General features: G+C 31.0%; 1 protein-coding gene and 1 long non-coding RNA gene across 3 annotated transcripts; one reads left to right on the forward strand and one right to left on the reverse strand.

Moving 5' to 3' along the window:
* The first annotated feature begins 6,482 nt into the window (after positions 1 to 6,482).
* Positions 6,483 to 11,768, forward strand: Tnpo (transportin 1). Of its 2 annotated transcripts, XR_005863222.2 has the most exons (9): positions 6,535 to 6,913; positions 6,976 to 7,365; positions 7,432 to 7,621; positions 7,843 to 8,407; positions 8,472 to 8,716; positions 8,771 to 9,082; positions 9,313 to 9,951; positions 10,156 to 11,237; positions 11,541 to 11,768. XR_005863222.2 is itself a non-coding variant. In XM_040708059.2 (8 exons), exons 1-8 carry the CDS (start codon positions 6,689 to 6,691, stop codon positions 10,242 to 10,244), a joined length of 2,655 nt encoding a protein of 884 aa, XP_040563993.1. In that variant the 5' UTR covers positions 6,483 to 6,688; the 3' UTR covers positions 10,245 to 11,768. The 2 variants fall into 2 exon arrangements, 1 of the variants encoding a protein (XP_040563993.1); XM_040708059.2 differs by having other exon boundaries at positions 6,483 to 6,913; positions 10,156 to 11,768.
* LOC139904942 (uncharacterized) lies at positions 11,422 to 13,916 on the reverse strand. Its single transcript, XR_011779283.1, has 2 exons — positions 13,684 to 13,916; positions 11,422 to 12,095 (listed from the first exon to the last, which is right to left on the reverse strand). It is a non-coding gene; the product is annotated as an uncharacterized lncRNA (long non-coding RNA).
* Between the last annotated feature and the right edge of the window lie 2,272 nt (positions 13,917 to 16,188).

The raw sequence follows: 16,188 nt of genomic DNA on the forward strand, positions 1-16,188 counted from the left end.
CAGCCTCTGCAGTAGACAGTCTTCTAAGATATTTGGAACATGAAACTGTAATGTAAATCGACTTGAAGATTTGGTCATAGAGGGCAGTACTAACATTTTGCCACAGAAGACAAACAGAGAGAAGACAAGGTAAAATTATCCTTCTGTTGGATTTTTTGAAGAGTAATATCATCTGTTGCATGTCCGGGGATGCACGTTATTTTTTCGATAAGCCCATGATGATTTCATAAGTCTCTTCATTATTCAATAACTTTTTTTTATCCTATATACGCAGCATTGTTCATTACTTCAGTTACTGATTTGAACTATTGCTTAGCGTATGATGCCCATGAAAAATTCGGAAGGTAAGGTCTCCTTGGATTTTGAGGCTAGCCTTAATATCATGGCCCTTACCTTCAGTTGCTTCCAGCTTAACAAGGGACAATTTGGTGGATTTAATTAGTATACATTTCGACAGTAATGTTTCAAGTAACAACTTATCATAAAGCTCGTTAAAGGATAGTGCCTCTACTTCCCCAAACATTTTGAGCTCCAAGACTTCCTGAACCTCATGTCGTAGTTAACTAGTGGATGTTCAGGTGTGTCTAGGAAGAGGGGGAGGAGAAGAGAGGTAGAGTATAAGGTTTGACCACACTCAAAACACAGAATCCTTTTTCAGTATGTCCCCACCTTAGTTCCGCTTGCCGATTTAATTGACGACCACTTCCTGTCTTTGGTCTTGAATTCTTAGTAATTGTCTATATATTTCATTCACTTTGAGATCCACTTTCTATCTTGGAATAGTCATGTCTCATTAGGATTCAAGTTCCAGACTAGGAGGTACATTGAAACCAGGAAAACTATGATATAGAATCTTAGGTGTGCCGCCATAACGTTGACGGCATTAGGGGGTACAGCATTTCCATCTCACCACCGTAACTTAATATTCACGATCGGAATCCTGAAGCTATGAGTATCTTTCACTAATGAAAACAATGACGAATCCATTTTAATAGTAAGCCGTATCTTGGAGCCGGTGCGCATTTTTATTCTTCTGTATGTTGTCTAGATAGCTAAAGATGTCTATGTATATAGGCAAGAGAAAATGAGAAATCTCACAAAATCTCATACAACAAACTACTTCATCGGGTGAAGGAGGAAGAAATAAAAATTGTTCTTGTGATAAACTTTAGTCATCCAATTAATTACTTATAAGACAATAATGATGATTCGGATAGAAGTTCCAAAAATTTACAAATTTGGAAAATCCAAATATATGGATCTTAGTGAACTCATAGTTCCATTCAACTCCTATGTATTTATGACATTGGGATATCTTACATGTTCAGGGATTTCATCTCTTTAGAAAAGGTTCTTGCACCTTACTGTATGTATTTCATCTCATTCAATGGAAGTATCAGTCATTGTATATATATATCCCTTAACCAAGACCAATAAGCAATATATTGTGGTCTCAGTTCGACCTTGACGGTTCCGGTTCTAGCGGTTCAAGAAACGGAACTGCTAAGTCAATTTAGTTGGATTTTTTTAATTACACCCCTCAAAACGGCTCCGCTACAACACCATAAATGTCATAAAAGCTTATATTACCAAGCACTGGGAGGCTATTAATCCAGCAGAAGGTGCAGGGCCTTCAGGCCAGTAATCGAGAGAATGGTTGCCAAAAATGGAGATCACATTGAATAACATTATTGTGAATAAAATAAAGAATAAATTGAATCATTACACTTTTTTTTCAACTTGCAACCTTTATTGATCTAGAAGCAGTTAACTTCAGTCCCAATGTATCTATCCGGCATTCATATTATCGGTCCTAATTACTAATGACATAGTGCTCATATTTTGACTATAGGGCCTTTTACATTGTGGGGCGGGAGTGCATAAGCTGTTAGTTTACCCACAAATAATTTAATATTTTTATTCACAAAAAATTTCAAAAATGTATTTTTGGGAAAATTTTTTCCAAAATCCATATGTAACTATGCTCAAAAAATTAAATTTTTTGCAGAAAAGTTTCAAAAATCTAAATTTATTCACAAAGTTAAATTTCGAGTATAAAATTTTTTGGTATAAATTTTTCAAAATTCACAGCTATTTATAAAAAAAAAAATCCAAAAAATTTTAATTTTGAAAAAAAAAAGTCCAAGAACCAAGCTGATGTGAATAACTTTGATTATAAAAAGAGCCTCACTGGGAAATAATTGATTGGAGATACGATGTTACTGGTTACGACTCACGAAACAAATAAACGTATATCTCAAGGCACCGTCCCATTTATAATTGAATATAAATTTATAATGAATTAATAGATAGTGACGATAAGTCATTATATAGTTATAATAATAATATGTATTATTACTAGCCTGTGTGGTTGGGAAAATAACATTTCGCCTAAGGTCAATTACCTTAAATTGAATTAGTTAGTACCCTATTAATTATATAAAATTGGACCTTTACACTCCAGTGACAGTGTTAAATTTAATTATGTAAATAAATAATAATAAATGAATTTATTTTTGTATTTTGATACCTATAGAAAAATCAATTGTTTTTCCATTTCACAAGTCTTAGAATATCAATTAACACAATTGATTTAACTAGAGGAAAGTTAATCTCAATTTTTCACGGGGGATAATTGTATTTGTTAATACAACTTACACCAACAATCCACTTTCTATCCAATTAGTAAATTTTAATGATTAAATCAACTGCCTGAAATTTTGTGAGGCTGAGGATCGTACGAGGGATAAAATAATCATAACCACAGAACAATTAAATTGAATATATCTATTGAATTTGGTTTCTTGACCTAAATGTCGAGTTTAGCTCTAATAATACTCTTCATTTCTTTCTTAGTGGAAGGTTACTATACATACATGGGTAATATATAAATTATTGTTATTGGACAATTGGCGAAAACAAATTTGCCGAAGGGCAATTTGCCGAAATAATATTTGGCCGAAACATAATATTTAATCAATACTATTTTGATATATGGGATTGCATATTTTAATTCAATTAAAAAAGATTGTATGATAAATTACCCGATTGTTATTGTTCATATGCTATATATGTCATATAAGTAAATTAATTAGTCTTATTTTTCAGAAAATCTTTGGTATATTCCTTATTAATCATTATGTATATAAACAATACATAGTAACATGTAGTTCAAATCTTTTACCGTTCTAGTACATTGAATAAATAAACACGACAGTGATTCAATCGAAGTGCTAATAAGTAACATCCGTAATATATACGTTATTAATTATCGCTCAACATGATGGATTATTTATATTTAAAGAAACTCATGGATGGACGAACAAGCATAACATCAGATCATGGAAGAGTAGTTATTTCAGATTTTTACTTTGTCATGCTCCAGGATGTTTCGGAAGAAGAGGAGGTTGGCTGTGGTGAAGCAAACCACTGAGAAAATTAAATATTCTTTTTCGTCAGAACGTCCCAAATAATCCTTTGGCGAAATGTCCATTCTGCTAATTGTTATTCGGCAAAATGAACATTCTGCAAATTGTCCTTCATCGAGTATTCAATTTTTGCCATATTCTCAACCCAAATAATATAAATTACTTGATCTAATTTCTGTGCTATATTTAAATTTAAGTTGAACTTAAGTATATTGACGTGGAGTCGTAGTCGGAGTCAGGCTACCGACTCCGGCCACAAAAATTATTATAATTTTATGTAAATAAAAGCCACTAGGCATCCTAGTTCATTACTTAGTCTTGTGAATAGTCAATTTCATCAGAATAAAGAGTAATGTTGCAATGAGAGGTTATGTGTATAGTTGTCCCTTGGTTACGAGTTCATAAATTATGTTCAAAAACTTGAATGTATTAGCAATTGATTGTTGATTGTTGTTCATCTTGTTAAATATCTTATATTCCAAAAATATTTTTTAATACATACCAATAATCAGTTATTAGTTATATTGGTAATTAGGTCTTAGTAATAACTACATATAGCTATAAATTAAATCTATATTTATAGTCTCTAGACTCAAAATTAATTATATAGGCTATAAAATATATTGTTAAAAAAATCCTTACTGTCATTATTGATATTGAAGAGGGAAAAATTCACAAATTTTAAATTATTGGTATACAAGATATAAGAAGAAATCAATATTTTCAATTTTCGTTTGCTTCCACATTATAGTCCTCCTACCCAAGAATTTGAACATTGAATTTTAGTAGGTTATTTTATACGATGAATTTAGGAATCGATTTATGAAGGATGCACATTGTACTTGATGTTATAATAAATATATGAGAAGGGATTTTCGAATTACTACTTAAGTATGGTGAAATAGAGTCATGAATATCAAAATAAATATTTAAATAGGTTAATTATATCTAATTTTTAATATATGTATTTCTTTTTTTGCAAAATTCGTAATGAAAATTTCAAAAAAACAGACTGATGGATATCATATTTGATGAGATAAATTAAAACTTAATTTCACGAGTATTAGAAGAGACGGATAACGTAGAAAGTTCAACTTTAACAAGGTTCAAGTATTGAAGAGAAAAAATATTTGATAAGTTAATTAATATTTATTAATTCTGTGTTAGGTAAGTTTGTTTCATTATTATAGATTTTAAGAAAAGTTGTTTCTTTTCATTACAAGAAAGGAAAGCAACGATATTCTTCATAAGATATTTCATTCTTTCCTCCGACAAGTTTTTTCTTTAGAATATACTCTTCAGGAATCGACAAATCCAATTTACTAGACAAAATTCCATGTTATAATAAGTTTACAGAAAGAGTTTGTGAACTATCAGACCATTTTTTACGTATTTAATGCTTTAGCATAGGTATATGTATATTAATTTTATTATTGTTATCACATTATAATGTATCCAACTAGGGATCGTCCATAAGAGGCGATAAACTTGACAAATTGATCATACCGCATAAAACATTTTCAAGGATTAAAAGTAAAAAAAACAAATGAATTACTTCTTCATTACACAAGATTCCATCTTGGGTTTCATTGACTAACAAGTAATAAAACTTTACACTGACATGTTATCTCCCATATCGATAATTTTTATTCCACATTTTATGCTATTTGGTTTTTATTAAAGAAATGAATATTTGATGTCGTATCGTCCTCATTTAATAGGTTAATTTTGATTTATTGGATAAAGTAACTTTTTTTAGCATGTATGTAAAAGAATTTATAAATAGGGAAAATATGTACAAAATACGTTAATACATACTGCAAATTGCAAATTATTATTCGAATTAATATAATAATAATAAAGTTATGAATGGAAATGAGACCAGAGCTTTACCATATATATATTATGCAGTATCTATAAAATGAGTCATTTTTTTCATTAGTATTTTGAATATGAAAGTTATCATACTAATTGAATAAAAATCCTCTTGAACAACGAATATATTACAAGATACGTTCTAAAAAGGATTTACAATTAAACATTACAGCCATTAATTAAATATTCATCCACTTACAAATAATAAAACATATAATTATGTGAACAAAGCCTCCACAAGGAGTCTCTTTCAAAAATACAACTCAACTCCCATCAGTATCCTTCCTCTTCTTCAGTAATTCATTAATATTATTCACTAATAAGCTTTAATTTATTTAATACATATAATTAATGTTAAGAGTCATAATTTTTTTTTTTTTTTTTACATGTACTAATATATGTTGTAATTAACCTTTACTGCTTATTTGTATAAATAACTCCAAAATGATTAATTTAATTATTTTTCCAGGCTTAACAACTTATATTTTTTAAAGATCCATTAATTCATTCTAAAATACATTATTTTCCATAATTACCCATGGATGTAAAATGATTACTAACACTCACTATTACATGTGTTTAATTACCTAAATGCTTTCTGCTTTGTTTAGAATTTCTTATATTGAACAGACAATGTTATGATTAATGATACCCTTGAAATGAATTCATTGATTTGTAATGTATTAATTATTTGTGATGTAGTAATAGTTATTATTCATACATAGTTCATAGATATGAATCGATACTATAATTTTTGCAAATAAAATGAATATGGTGCCATTGATTTTCCAAACATTTTTTTTGTTTTATATTACATTTCAGCGGAGACGCTAATTTTAGTTTATGTTTATAACACTAGAGGGCGGTTACTATACGAAGATCCAAATGCTCTGCCTTTCTTTGCCTTAGTATTAGTGATGTGCTACAAGAAACATAGAATGGCTTATGAATTGAGATTATTTAAGAATATATATATACGAATTTAAAATATTTTAATTATCGAAAGGAATTGGAAAAGATTCATAAATGGATAATGCTCTCATTTTGGAGTGGCTCTATCACTAAAAGTATAAAAATAAAAAGGTCCTTCCATGTGAAACGGCTCCTCCTTCCTCCTCCTCCTTTTTCTTCTTTTCTTCTTCTCCCAATTTCTTTTCCAGAGGTATTCTTTGGCTCTCTGTCTCTTTGTAAGTCTGCTCTGCGTAAGTCTCTCTCCCACTTGGAATTAATAGAGTGTTTGTGTTTGTTTGTGTGTTGTTGTGTGTTTGTTTGTTCTTTCTTTCTCTCTTCTTCTTCTCTCTTTCTCTTACTTTTTGGAGCGGAGAGTTAAGTTCGTGGTGTGTAGAATCTGAATTGAAGAAGGAGGAGTCCCTCTGATTGAAAGCATGGATTGGCAACCGGATCCCGCGGGCCTCAATCAAATTCTTTCTTTACTTCGCGAGTCTCAAAGTCCGGATACATCTGTTCAACGGAGCGTTCAGAAGAAGCTAGAAGAACTGAACGGTTACCCGGACTTTAATTCCTATCTCATCTTTGTTCTGACGAAGCTGGGAAACGAGGACGAGGCCACTCGGTCCCTCTCTGGACTCATCCTCAAAAACAATGTTAAGGTACGTATTGCATTGATTGATTGGACTCGTGCTCACTCATGTCCGGTCTGTGTTGGTTCTAGGTTCACCTCAACTCCTTCCCCAAGGAAGTGACGGACTTTATCAAGACGGAATGTTTGAACGCCGTGGGCGACCCCTCTCCACTCATTCGGGCCACCGTTGGCATCTTGATCACCACGATAGCTTCCAGAGGAGATCTCTCTCAATGGCCGGATCTTTTGCCAACTCTGTGCCAAATGTTGGACTCTCCGGACTACAACAGCTGCGAGGGGGCATTTGGAGCATTGTTAAAGATATGCGAGGATTTGGGAGAACTCCTCGACTCAGAAGAACTCAATAGGCCATTAAATATATTGATCCCAAAGTTTCTTCAATTTTTTAAACATACGAGTCCCAAAATACGATCCCATGCAATCGGTTGTGTCAACCAATTTATCATTGGTAGAGTTCAGGTAGGCTCCTAGTCGCATTTCTTCTTGATATCTGGATGTTGTATTCCTATTTTGATTTCATTCTAGGCTCTCATGGTTCATATCGATGCTTTCATCGAAAATTTATTTTCTTTGGCAGACGATAGTGATCCCATAGTAAGAAAAAATATTTGTCGAGCTATTGTAATGCTATTGGAAGTGAGAATGGATAGATTGATTCCTCACATGAACAATATCATTGACTATATGCTTCAGAGAACTCAAGATTCTGATGAAGGTAAGGTCACACAACTCCAAACAGCTAATTTCTTTTAAACTTTTTTAGTCCTTTAGGAGTAGTGTATTTCGGTTTTGTTTTTAATTCTTTTTCTTCTTAATTCAGTCTTACATTTTATTTCCCCAATTTTTAATTATTTTATAGGTTTTTTATTATGAGTAGATCTGAAATGGTAAATAATTGTCTCAACTTTTTATTTTTTTTATTATTTTTTTGATTAGGTGTATCTCTTGAAGCATGCGAATTTTGGCTCTCCCTAGCAGATGAATCAGTTTGTAGAGAAGCTTTGCTTCCCCATTTAGATAAATTGATTCCAGTTTTAGTGAGAGGAATGAAATATTCTGAAATTGATATTATACTCCTTAGAGGGGACGTGGAAGAAGATGAAATGATACCTGATCGAGAAGAAGACATACGACCTCGGTTCCATAGATCTAGGAGTCATCATTCAGGAGGAAACGAAGACGAGGAAGATGATGGATCATTGGACAATGATGAGGATTTATCAGATTGGAATTTAAGAAAGTGTTCTGCCGCTGCTCTAGACGTATTAGCTTCGGTTTTCCGGGACGAACTTCTTCCCGTTTTGCTACCTATCCTTAAGGAGACACTCTTCCATCAGGAATGGGAAATAAAGGAATCTGGTATTTTAGCTCTGGGTGCCATAGCTGAAGGTTGCATGTCTGGGATGATACCTCATCTTCATGAACTTATACCATACTTGATTAATTGCCTGTCCGACAAAAAAGCACTTGTTAGGTCTATAACATGTTGGACACTATCTAGGTATTTATTTTAGTTGAATTTTTAATAACTGCAGTCTTACAACTCCTTCAAATCTTCTTTTTAGATATTCACATTGGGTTGTGAATCAGCCTCATGAATCTTATTTGAAACCCTTGATGTCTGAGCTTCTAAAGCGCGTATTGGATTCCAATAAACGGGTTCAGGAAGCAGCATGTTCAGCTTTTGCAACTTTAGAAGAAGAAGCATGTACAGAATTAGTTCCCTACCTTGGGTTCATTTTAGAAACTCTGGTTTTTGCTTTCCAAAAATATCAACATAAGAATCTGCTTATACTTTATGACGCAATAGGTAAATTATAATTAATTTGATGATACACATTTCATAATTTTAATATATTTTTAGGTACATTGGCAGACTCAGTTGGACATCATTTGAATAAATCAGAATATATAAATCTATTGATGCCTCCTCTGATTGAAAAGTGGAATGCACTGAAAGACGAGGACAAAGATCTATTTCCATTGCTGGAATGTTTGTCTAGCGTAGCTACAGCACTTCAAGAAGGTTTTCTTCCATATTGCGAACCTGTCTATCGTAGATGTGTTAGTTTAGTAGAACAGACACTAAACCAACATATGGCTTACATGCAAAATCCTAACCATCTTGATCAAGCTGATAAGGATTTCATGATAGTAGCATTAGATCTTTTATCTGGTAAGTTATTAAATGTATTTTTTAATCATTCATTCATATCAATACGATACTTCATTAATTGACTTACACAAGGCATAAATTCCTTCTAGCCACCTTTGTTCTACATTTTTGGGGCCATATTTTGATACATAAATGAAACTATTTTCAATTTTTGTAAAACTAATTTCGTTTCATTTTAAATGAGTTAATTTGAAGATTGGAATGTAATATTTTCATGATGATTTCTTTAGGACTAGCTGAAGGATTGGATACGCACATTGAGAGTTTGGTGGCATCTTCTAATATAATGCAGCTTCTATACCAATGTATTCAAGATTGTATGCCTGAAGTGCGACAAAGCTCATTTGCTCTACTTGGTGACTTGACAAAGGCGTGCTTTATTCATTCAGTGAGCCCATGCATACCTAATTTCATGCCTATTTTGGCTCGCAATTTGTTCACAGATCATATTAGTGTTTGTAACAATGCTACTTGGGCAGCCGGTGAAATTTCTGTCAAGTTAGGAGCAGATATGAAGCCCTACATACCAATGTTATTAGAGCCCCTTGTAAATATTATAAATCGGCCAAATACTCCGAAAACATTGCTGGAAAATACAGCTATTACAATTGGACGTATGGGATTTGTATGTCCTCATGAAGTTGCGCCAAGTCTCAATGAGTTTGTTAGGCCATGGTGTACATCCTTGAGAAATATTCGCGATAATGATGAAAAAGATTCTGCTTTCAGAGGAATGTGTCAGATGATTTCTGTAAATCCTGGAGGAGTTGCTTCAGATTTTATATTTTTCTGTGATGCAGTTGCATCTTGGCAGAACCCACATCCTGATTTGAAGGATATGTTTCAGAAAATATTACAAGGATTTAAAAGTAAGTCATTGTTTATTTCTACATTTGTGATACTGTATATACTTATATTCATTATTGACCTTAACTTATGTCTTTCTTTTATTCGAGTTAGTCATTACTAAAGATTATTATTATTATACTAATTATGATTTTTAAGTCTAGACTTCATTAGCATTTAAATTTCAGACATATTTTATTAATAATTCCATTATTTTTTATTTTCAGCTCAAGTTGGCACAGAAGCGTGGGATAGATTCTCGGTTCAGTTTCCATCTCCATTGAAGGAGCGTTTGACTGCCAACTATGGAGTATAATTGGGGGAATCATAAAACTTAGTTATATAGGATTATTGTCTCTCACCATTTTGATTCGAAGAAGATATTCAGCTAATGAACTGAAATTGTTAAAAACTTTTTCTCTGATTAAAAAAAAAAGACAAGAATGAAACCAATTTTTCCCTTTCTTCATGGACAAAGTGTGTTAAATAACAAGACCTGTTAGATTATTCTTTCAATATTGTTTTCTAAGTGGCTATTTTTTTTTATTATTATTAAAAGAGAAATGTTAAATTTTGTGAGTTTAGTTATGTGTGCTCAAAACAACAAACTTTGGCCCTGCATGCAAAAGAAAAGAAATGCCCGAATAAAAGAACAACTGGAGTGTGTATGCTAAACTTAAGTTTTCTTCTCTGACCGGATTAATTTGTAAACATATACTTACTTTTTTAAGAAATCATAAGAAAATACGTACGCATTTGTATTTTTTTGAAATTTTTTTCCTCCTTGCTCTATATTAAAAATCGCATTTAACTTAAATATATATATTTTTTTTCTAGGATGAAATACGCAATATTATTTTTTTTCCCTGTGGAGTTTTCAAAGTTGCAAGATATGTTTCTGTTTTTAAATTATTTACTCCCAGTTTTTAACTTATTTAGTCGAAGTTTATATCAAATCTTGTTCTTTTTTTTTTCTTGTCTTTCTTGCTGCAATTTAAATAATTTAATATAAAAAAAGACAAGCTCTTGGTAAATTTAGTTCAAATATACTTTTTCTCCCCATTCACACTATTGTCGCAGTAACTGTTATCTTTTTTTTAAAATATAAATATATACGCAAATCTGCTTTAGAAATGAACTATTTTTTTACACATAATAACGAAATATGAGCTTTTTTTTGGTCGATTTTTTAGACTAATTATAGGTAGAAAATGCAAAAGTTAATTGTACTTAGTTTGAAATTTGGTAATGAGGCATTTAATGTAAAACTTCCTCACCCTGTTATGACTCGTTAATTAATCACAATGGAGTACATATGCTTCAGGCTTTTCAATATTTGTTTAAAACGCTTATTACAACTACTACTTCTACTCAAAATAATATTCCTTCTTTTAAAATGAAACCGTATATTATATTTATACGAAATATTTGTTTTTTTACCAATATAATATTTACTATTACTTATTATTGCCATTGTATTCAACTTTTTTGTATTTTCAAAAGAAAAAAAAGTAAAGATTTTTTCAAAAAAAAAATTTAAGTTAAAAGAAATAAAAATATTGAGAAGCCTGGAAAACCCACGTTATTATATATATATATTTATTATTTTGAGGGAATTATTTCTTACATTACATTTAACTCTTTATACATATATAATTACACCCTCACACAATCAAAACAAAAACCAACAACCGAATGACCACCACTACCACCATCATTATAATTATATTAATAATAACCCTTTGTTAATTACTTAAATTCACTTTTTCTTTGAATTTATGTTGTCCTCTTAATCATCATCATCACTTGTGTAAATAAAACATGGGTAACAATAATATTATATATACATTCATCATTTTTATTATTATTTAGACTCTTTATAAGCATACTCCATTTTTTGTACTAGATATTAATTAAAAAAAGAATTGTATCATGTCGATGGAATGTTTGAGGAAATCGTCTTTAAATTTGAGGTAAGTGGGGGAGGAAGCTCCTCTCCTTCTTTCCTCTCTACCATCTCCTCTCTCCTTTCACTTACTCCGTCAACTACATTGTCTTTTGTGTTGTCCAGCATATGTAGACTGGATTTGATCCCCGTTTGTACAGATTTGAGCCCAGAGTTAAGGTTATGCATCCCGGACGTGAGATTCATCCTCAGAGTATCCATCTGTCATAACAAAAAATATATAAATAATATTAATCTTAGGAGATAATAATCCTCGTTTCTTATAATAATATAATCCACAAAGTAAGTAGTCATGACCCTAGAAACTAAAAAAGTATGGAATTTACATATTGAAAAGCTTAGTGGTCGATGATGTTATTTTGTGAATCCAAGGAAGTGCTACTCAACAATAGAAAAAGAATGACGATGTTCCTTATCTAGGGGTTTTCATCAATGCTAAAGGTCAATTTCCTTTTTTACCAACGAATTATACGTTATGTTATTTTTCATATCATGCTTATGTTCAATTATATGAACCATCTTACATTAATTCATTCGTAAGGTTCGCACAATAACTCCTTTCTAGAATTAGTATATTATTATAAAGAAGAAGAAAATGTCACTGACACTCACATATTATATAACGTTTGACATCAAGGTTCTTAATGTAGTAATAGCACACTCTTGTGGACAATTAGATATTTGGTGCAAGTGTGTTATACCATTATTAATGGTTATTTTATTACTATAATCATTACTTGTAAATAGTATATAAATTTATATTGTGTGTATGTCCTACATTATTAAATTATGCATGATTTGGTATAGAAATAATCAATAGTTCACTGTATTTTTGTATATGTTTATAATACAAAGTACTATAAAAGTTGATAGTTAGACGTCTTGATATACTTGGATGACTAACATATTGTATCCATTTTTAGAAAGGAAATACATTAAAAAAATAGTACTGATAGGATTGAGCGATATCTCCCTTTTCATTGAAAATATCTTATCGCCATTTTTTTTAATTAATAAAATATTATTAGTGGTCATTCCACATAAATACCAAACGAAAGTTAAATAATTTATCATGGGTCAATCTTTTTTTGGTTATTTTTGGGTACATAAATAAATAAATGCCACCTTGAATTTTGAACATTATGATTTTTATATATAAGAGTTGTTAAGAAAGATGGAAGTTTGCCAAATTAAAAATAAAATATGTATCTACAATACTGTTTCCATTTATAGATTCCATGCATTTGGATTTATCGAAATTATTTGATATGAGTAGTTATCCATGATAAAATGCTCATATTCTAAAGATTTTTTTCTTTTTTCAATCTCAAAGGTAAAATTATTCTGATTCAATCTGAATTTCAATATAATCCAATACAGAGTTTTTTGTTTTTTTTAAATGAGTATTATACTATTGGAAACAATTAATTATAATTATCATAGTTTGTTAAAAGAAGAGCTGATCTTTTATTAAGATAAAAGTTTAATGGGTGAACTTATGATCCCTTAATTCACAATAGAAAATGCAGGGGCATCCTCAGGGTAGCTTTCTGTTTAGGTAAGGGGACAGTTGAGCTAACTTATAAAATTAATTAAATTTGCTGGAAGCAGGCGGTGGAGGATTAAAGCCTCTTAGCACTCTTCCCTTCAACGGACACCCCTGTAATGACTAAAAATTTGTAAATATATTATATACACTTGGTGTAAATGATGAGTTGATAGACATAAATCCTCTTGAGAATCCTGGATAATATAAAAAAAAAATATATATTAAATAAATAATATTTACCATAGAGTTAGTTTCGTTTCGCATGTCTGTGACTCGAGTTTCGGTGCTATTCAGGCAGCCCATCTTAGCAAATAGTGAAAAAACCCTGCAGAAACTATCAATAATCTTCAAATATTTTCATGAAAACGCCGGTCTGTTTATGCTTAAAGACTTATCTTTCTTTTTACCTCCGAGGTTGAAATGAAAATGTCCTCTTCAGGAGAAGTGATCATGTACATTCCATTTTTTCCTCTGTTTTCTCCCCTACTTTTAAAAAGGTCTCCTCATGTATGTTACTATGACAATGAAAATTTAAACCAAATACACATACGAGTACAAACTACTGTATTTGAATAAATTGCTAATTGCTCTCGTGTCTCCTCTCTTTCGAAGACTTTGACCGTACTGTACGTTATACATATATATGTATGAATGACAATTAGTTCTATACTTGATAAAATTGGATGTATTTTTTAATTAAAGAATGACACAAACTGAAGGAACACTTTGTTAAAAATAACGGTGATAAAAGACAACAAATAAACACTCGAGTATGGGCCGATTAGAAAGATTGCAGTAGAAGAGGAGTTGCTGAGAGATCCCCCGCCCCCCTCACCCCCAAAAAAAAGTTGCCAATTTGATATTATTAGACTTAACACTTGCTACCGATTGCTCACTTCGACTTTTATGGGAAAACTGTTCATTTTCTTTTGTATGAAAATAGCTCATTTTTCTAAATTGGTAAGAAATATTATAGAAAGTTTGAGCTCTAGTTAGATTATACAACAGCTTTTGATGATATTTTTCGGGGGAAAATCTACTTGCCCAAACATTCCTTCATTAGGTTCCCTTATTGGAGGTAGAGGATTTATATAATGAAATAAAGGTTATGATAATATGATTGGATGTTTGATGGAGCCAGATTCCGACAACAGTCAATTGGAGAAAGAAAAAAACTCTTCAAGATCTCGCCAACTTCAAATTTCCTTCAACTACTAATGTGGACGTCTTTTAGTATGTTTAAAATTACCACTACTGATCGATGGCAAAAATTAACAGGAGAAAATCTTTCTAAAATCTTGATTCTTCGATATAAAATGGCAAAATTTAAAAAATAAATTTTGATAAATATAAAACAACACTAATTACTTTGAATTATACTTATAAAATTGTATTTTTCTTTATATATATTTATTTGCGTGCTTATTAGTCAAAACTTAGCGATTTTTTCCCCTCATTTTGGTAAAAAAATTCCCTCAAAAATCCTAAGTCTAGTTATTATTAAAATAATTCATTTATTTCTCATAATATCAACTTGAAAGGTAAGGTGTCCTACTGATATTGAAAGAGGCAATAAAATATACAATATAATCATGAAATAAACTGACAAAGAAAAGTTTCCAAAAAAAATGAATTTCACTTATTTTTCTAACTACCTATGACTTTATCATCAGGTAATACAGTAATCAGGATATTAAAATGAAGAAAAATTTAGGTTCATTATGGATATAAATATTTATTTGTAAAAATCAGAATATATTTATTTAAATTTTACCTTCATCCAAAAATCCTCCCTTTACCTTTATAACTGTTTTACAGACTTACGGTATTCTTGCTTTTACTTTTACAAGATGAGCAGGTGTGATATCATTCCAAACATTCTTCAAAATATTCCACAATTCATTCTTACTTGAGGGCACTTTTCCCCAACTTTTCAATCTAGGTGTTCCCACAATAGCTCTAGTGGGTTCAAATCAGGAGATTGTGCTGACCATTGCATAATAGATAAAATGTGAGAGGCTTCTATCTTTTCCAAGAAGTTTTTGCTGCGCTTGGATGTATGTTTTGGGTCGTTGTCTTTTTGAAAAACAAACTTCCTTCCAATTAATCTCTGTCCAGAAGGAATGGCTTGTGATAACCACTCTGAAGGATTTAACTACCAATCTCTCATACTTGCCAGAGAGAAACATTACCTTATTTGGGATCGAGGACCGCGGTCTAGTCCAGGGAGTACTATAGAGATAGAGTGCGCAATTTTTTTCTACATAATTTGCAGAACTTTTGTTGCAATAACATACTAAAAGCTCAGATTTACGATATGAATTGTTATCGAATTCTCAGAATGATTCAATTCCTTCTGAACCCCCAACACACACTTGAATCAATATAAATAAAAACCCAATATATTTTTGTAATTATAACTTTATATTTCTCAATATATTACATAGAACCCCATTCAAAATACAAAAATTACAACGATGTACTTGCTTTTTTAATTTTTCCCCCTTATTTATTACTTTTTGGCTGTATACGTTTTTTTTAATGAACCTGACTATTCATATCTATAATATTATTTTTTTTAAATAAATATAACAATTTAGAAACAACAAAATTTAAATAAGTTAAAAATCCATGCCCATTTGCACACTTGCCGTATACAATCCATGTCACATTATCTTGCGACATCATTATTTACTTTAGACAACGACATAAATACATTTCTAGGATCTTTATAATAAAAAAGAC

This window comes from Lepeophtheirus salmonis, chromosome 1 (genome assembly GCF_016086655.4).
Source record: "Lepeophtheirus salmonis chromosome 1, UVic_Lsal_1.4, whole genome shotgun sequence".
In the NCBI taxonomy this organism is placed as follows: domain Eukaryota; kingdom Metazoa; phylum Arthropoda; class Copepoda; order Siphonostomatoida; family Caligidae; genus Lepeophtheirus; species Lepeophtheirus salmonis.

Excerpts from the sequence above, each read along its gene's own strand:
- Tnpo (XM_040708059.2), top strand. The coding sequence starts at position 6,689 with ATGGATTGGCAACCGGATCCCGCGGGCCTCAATCAAATTCTTTCTTTA. Across the intron at positions 6,914-6,975 it reads TCCTCAAAAACAATGTTAAG|GTTCACCTCAACTCCTTCCC; the intron begins GTACGTATTGCA and ends TGTTGGTTCTAG. Across the intron at positions 9,952-10,155 it reads AATATTACAAGGATTTAAAA|CTCAAGTTGGCACAGAAGCG; the intron begins GTAAGTCATTGT and ends TTTTATTTTCAG.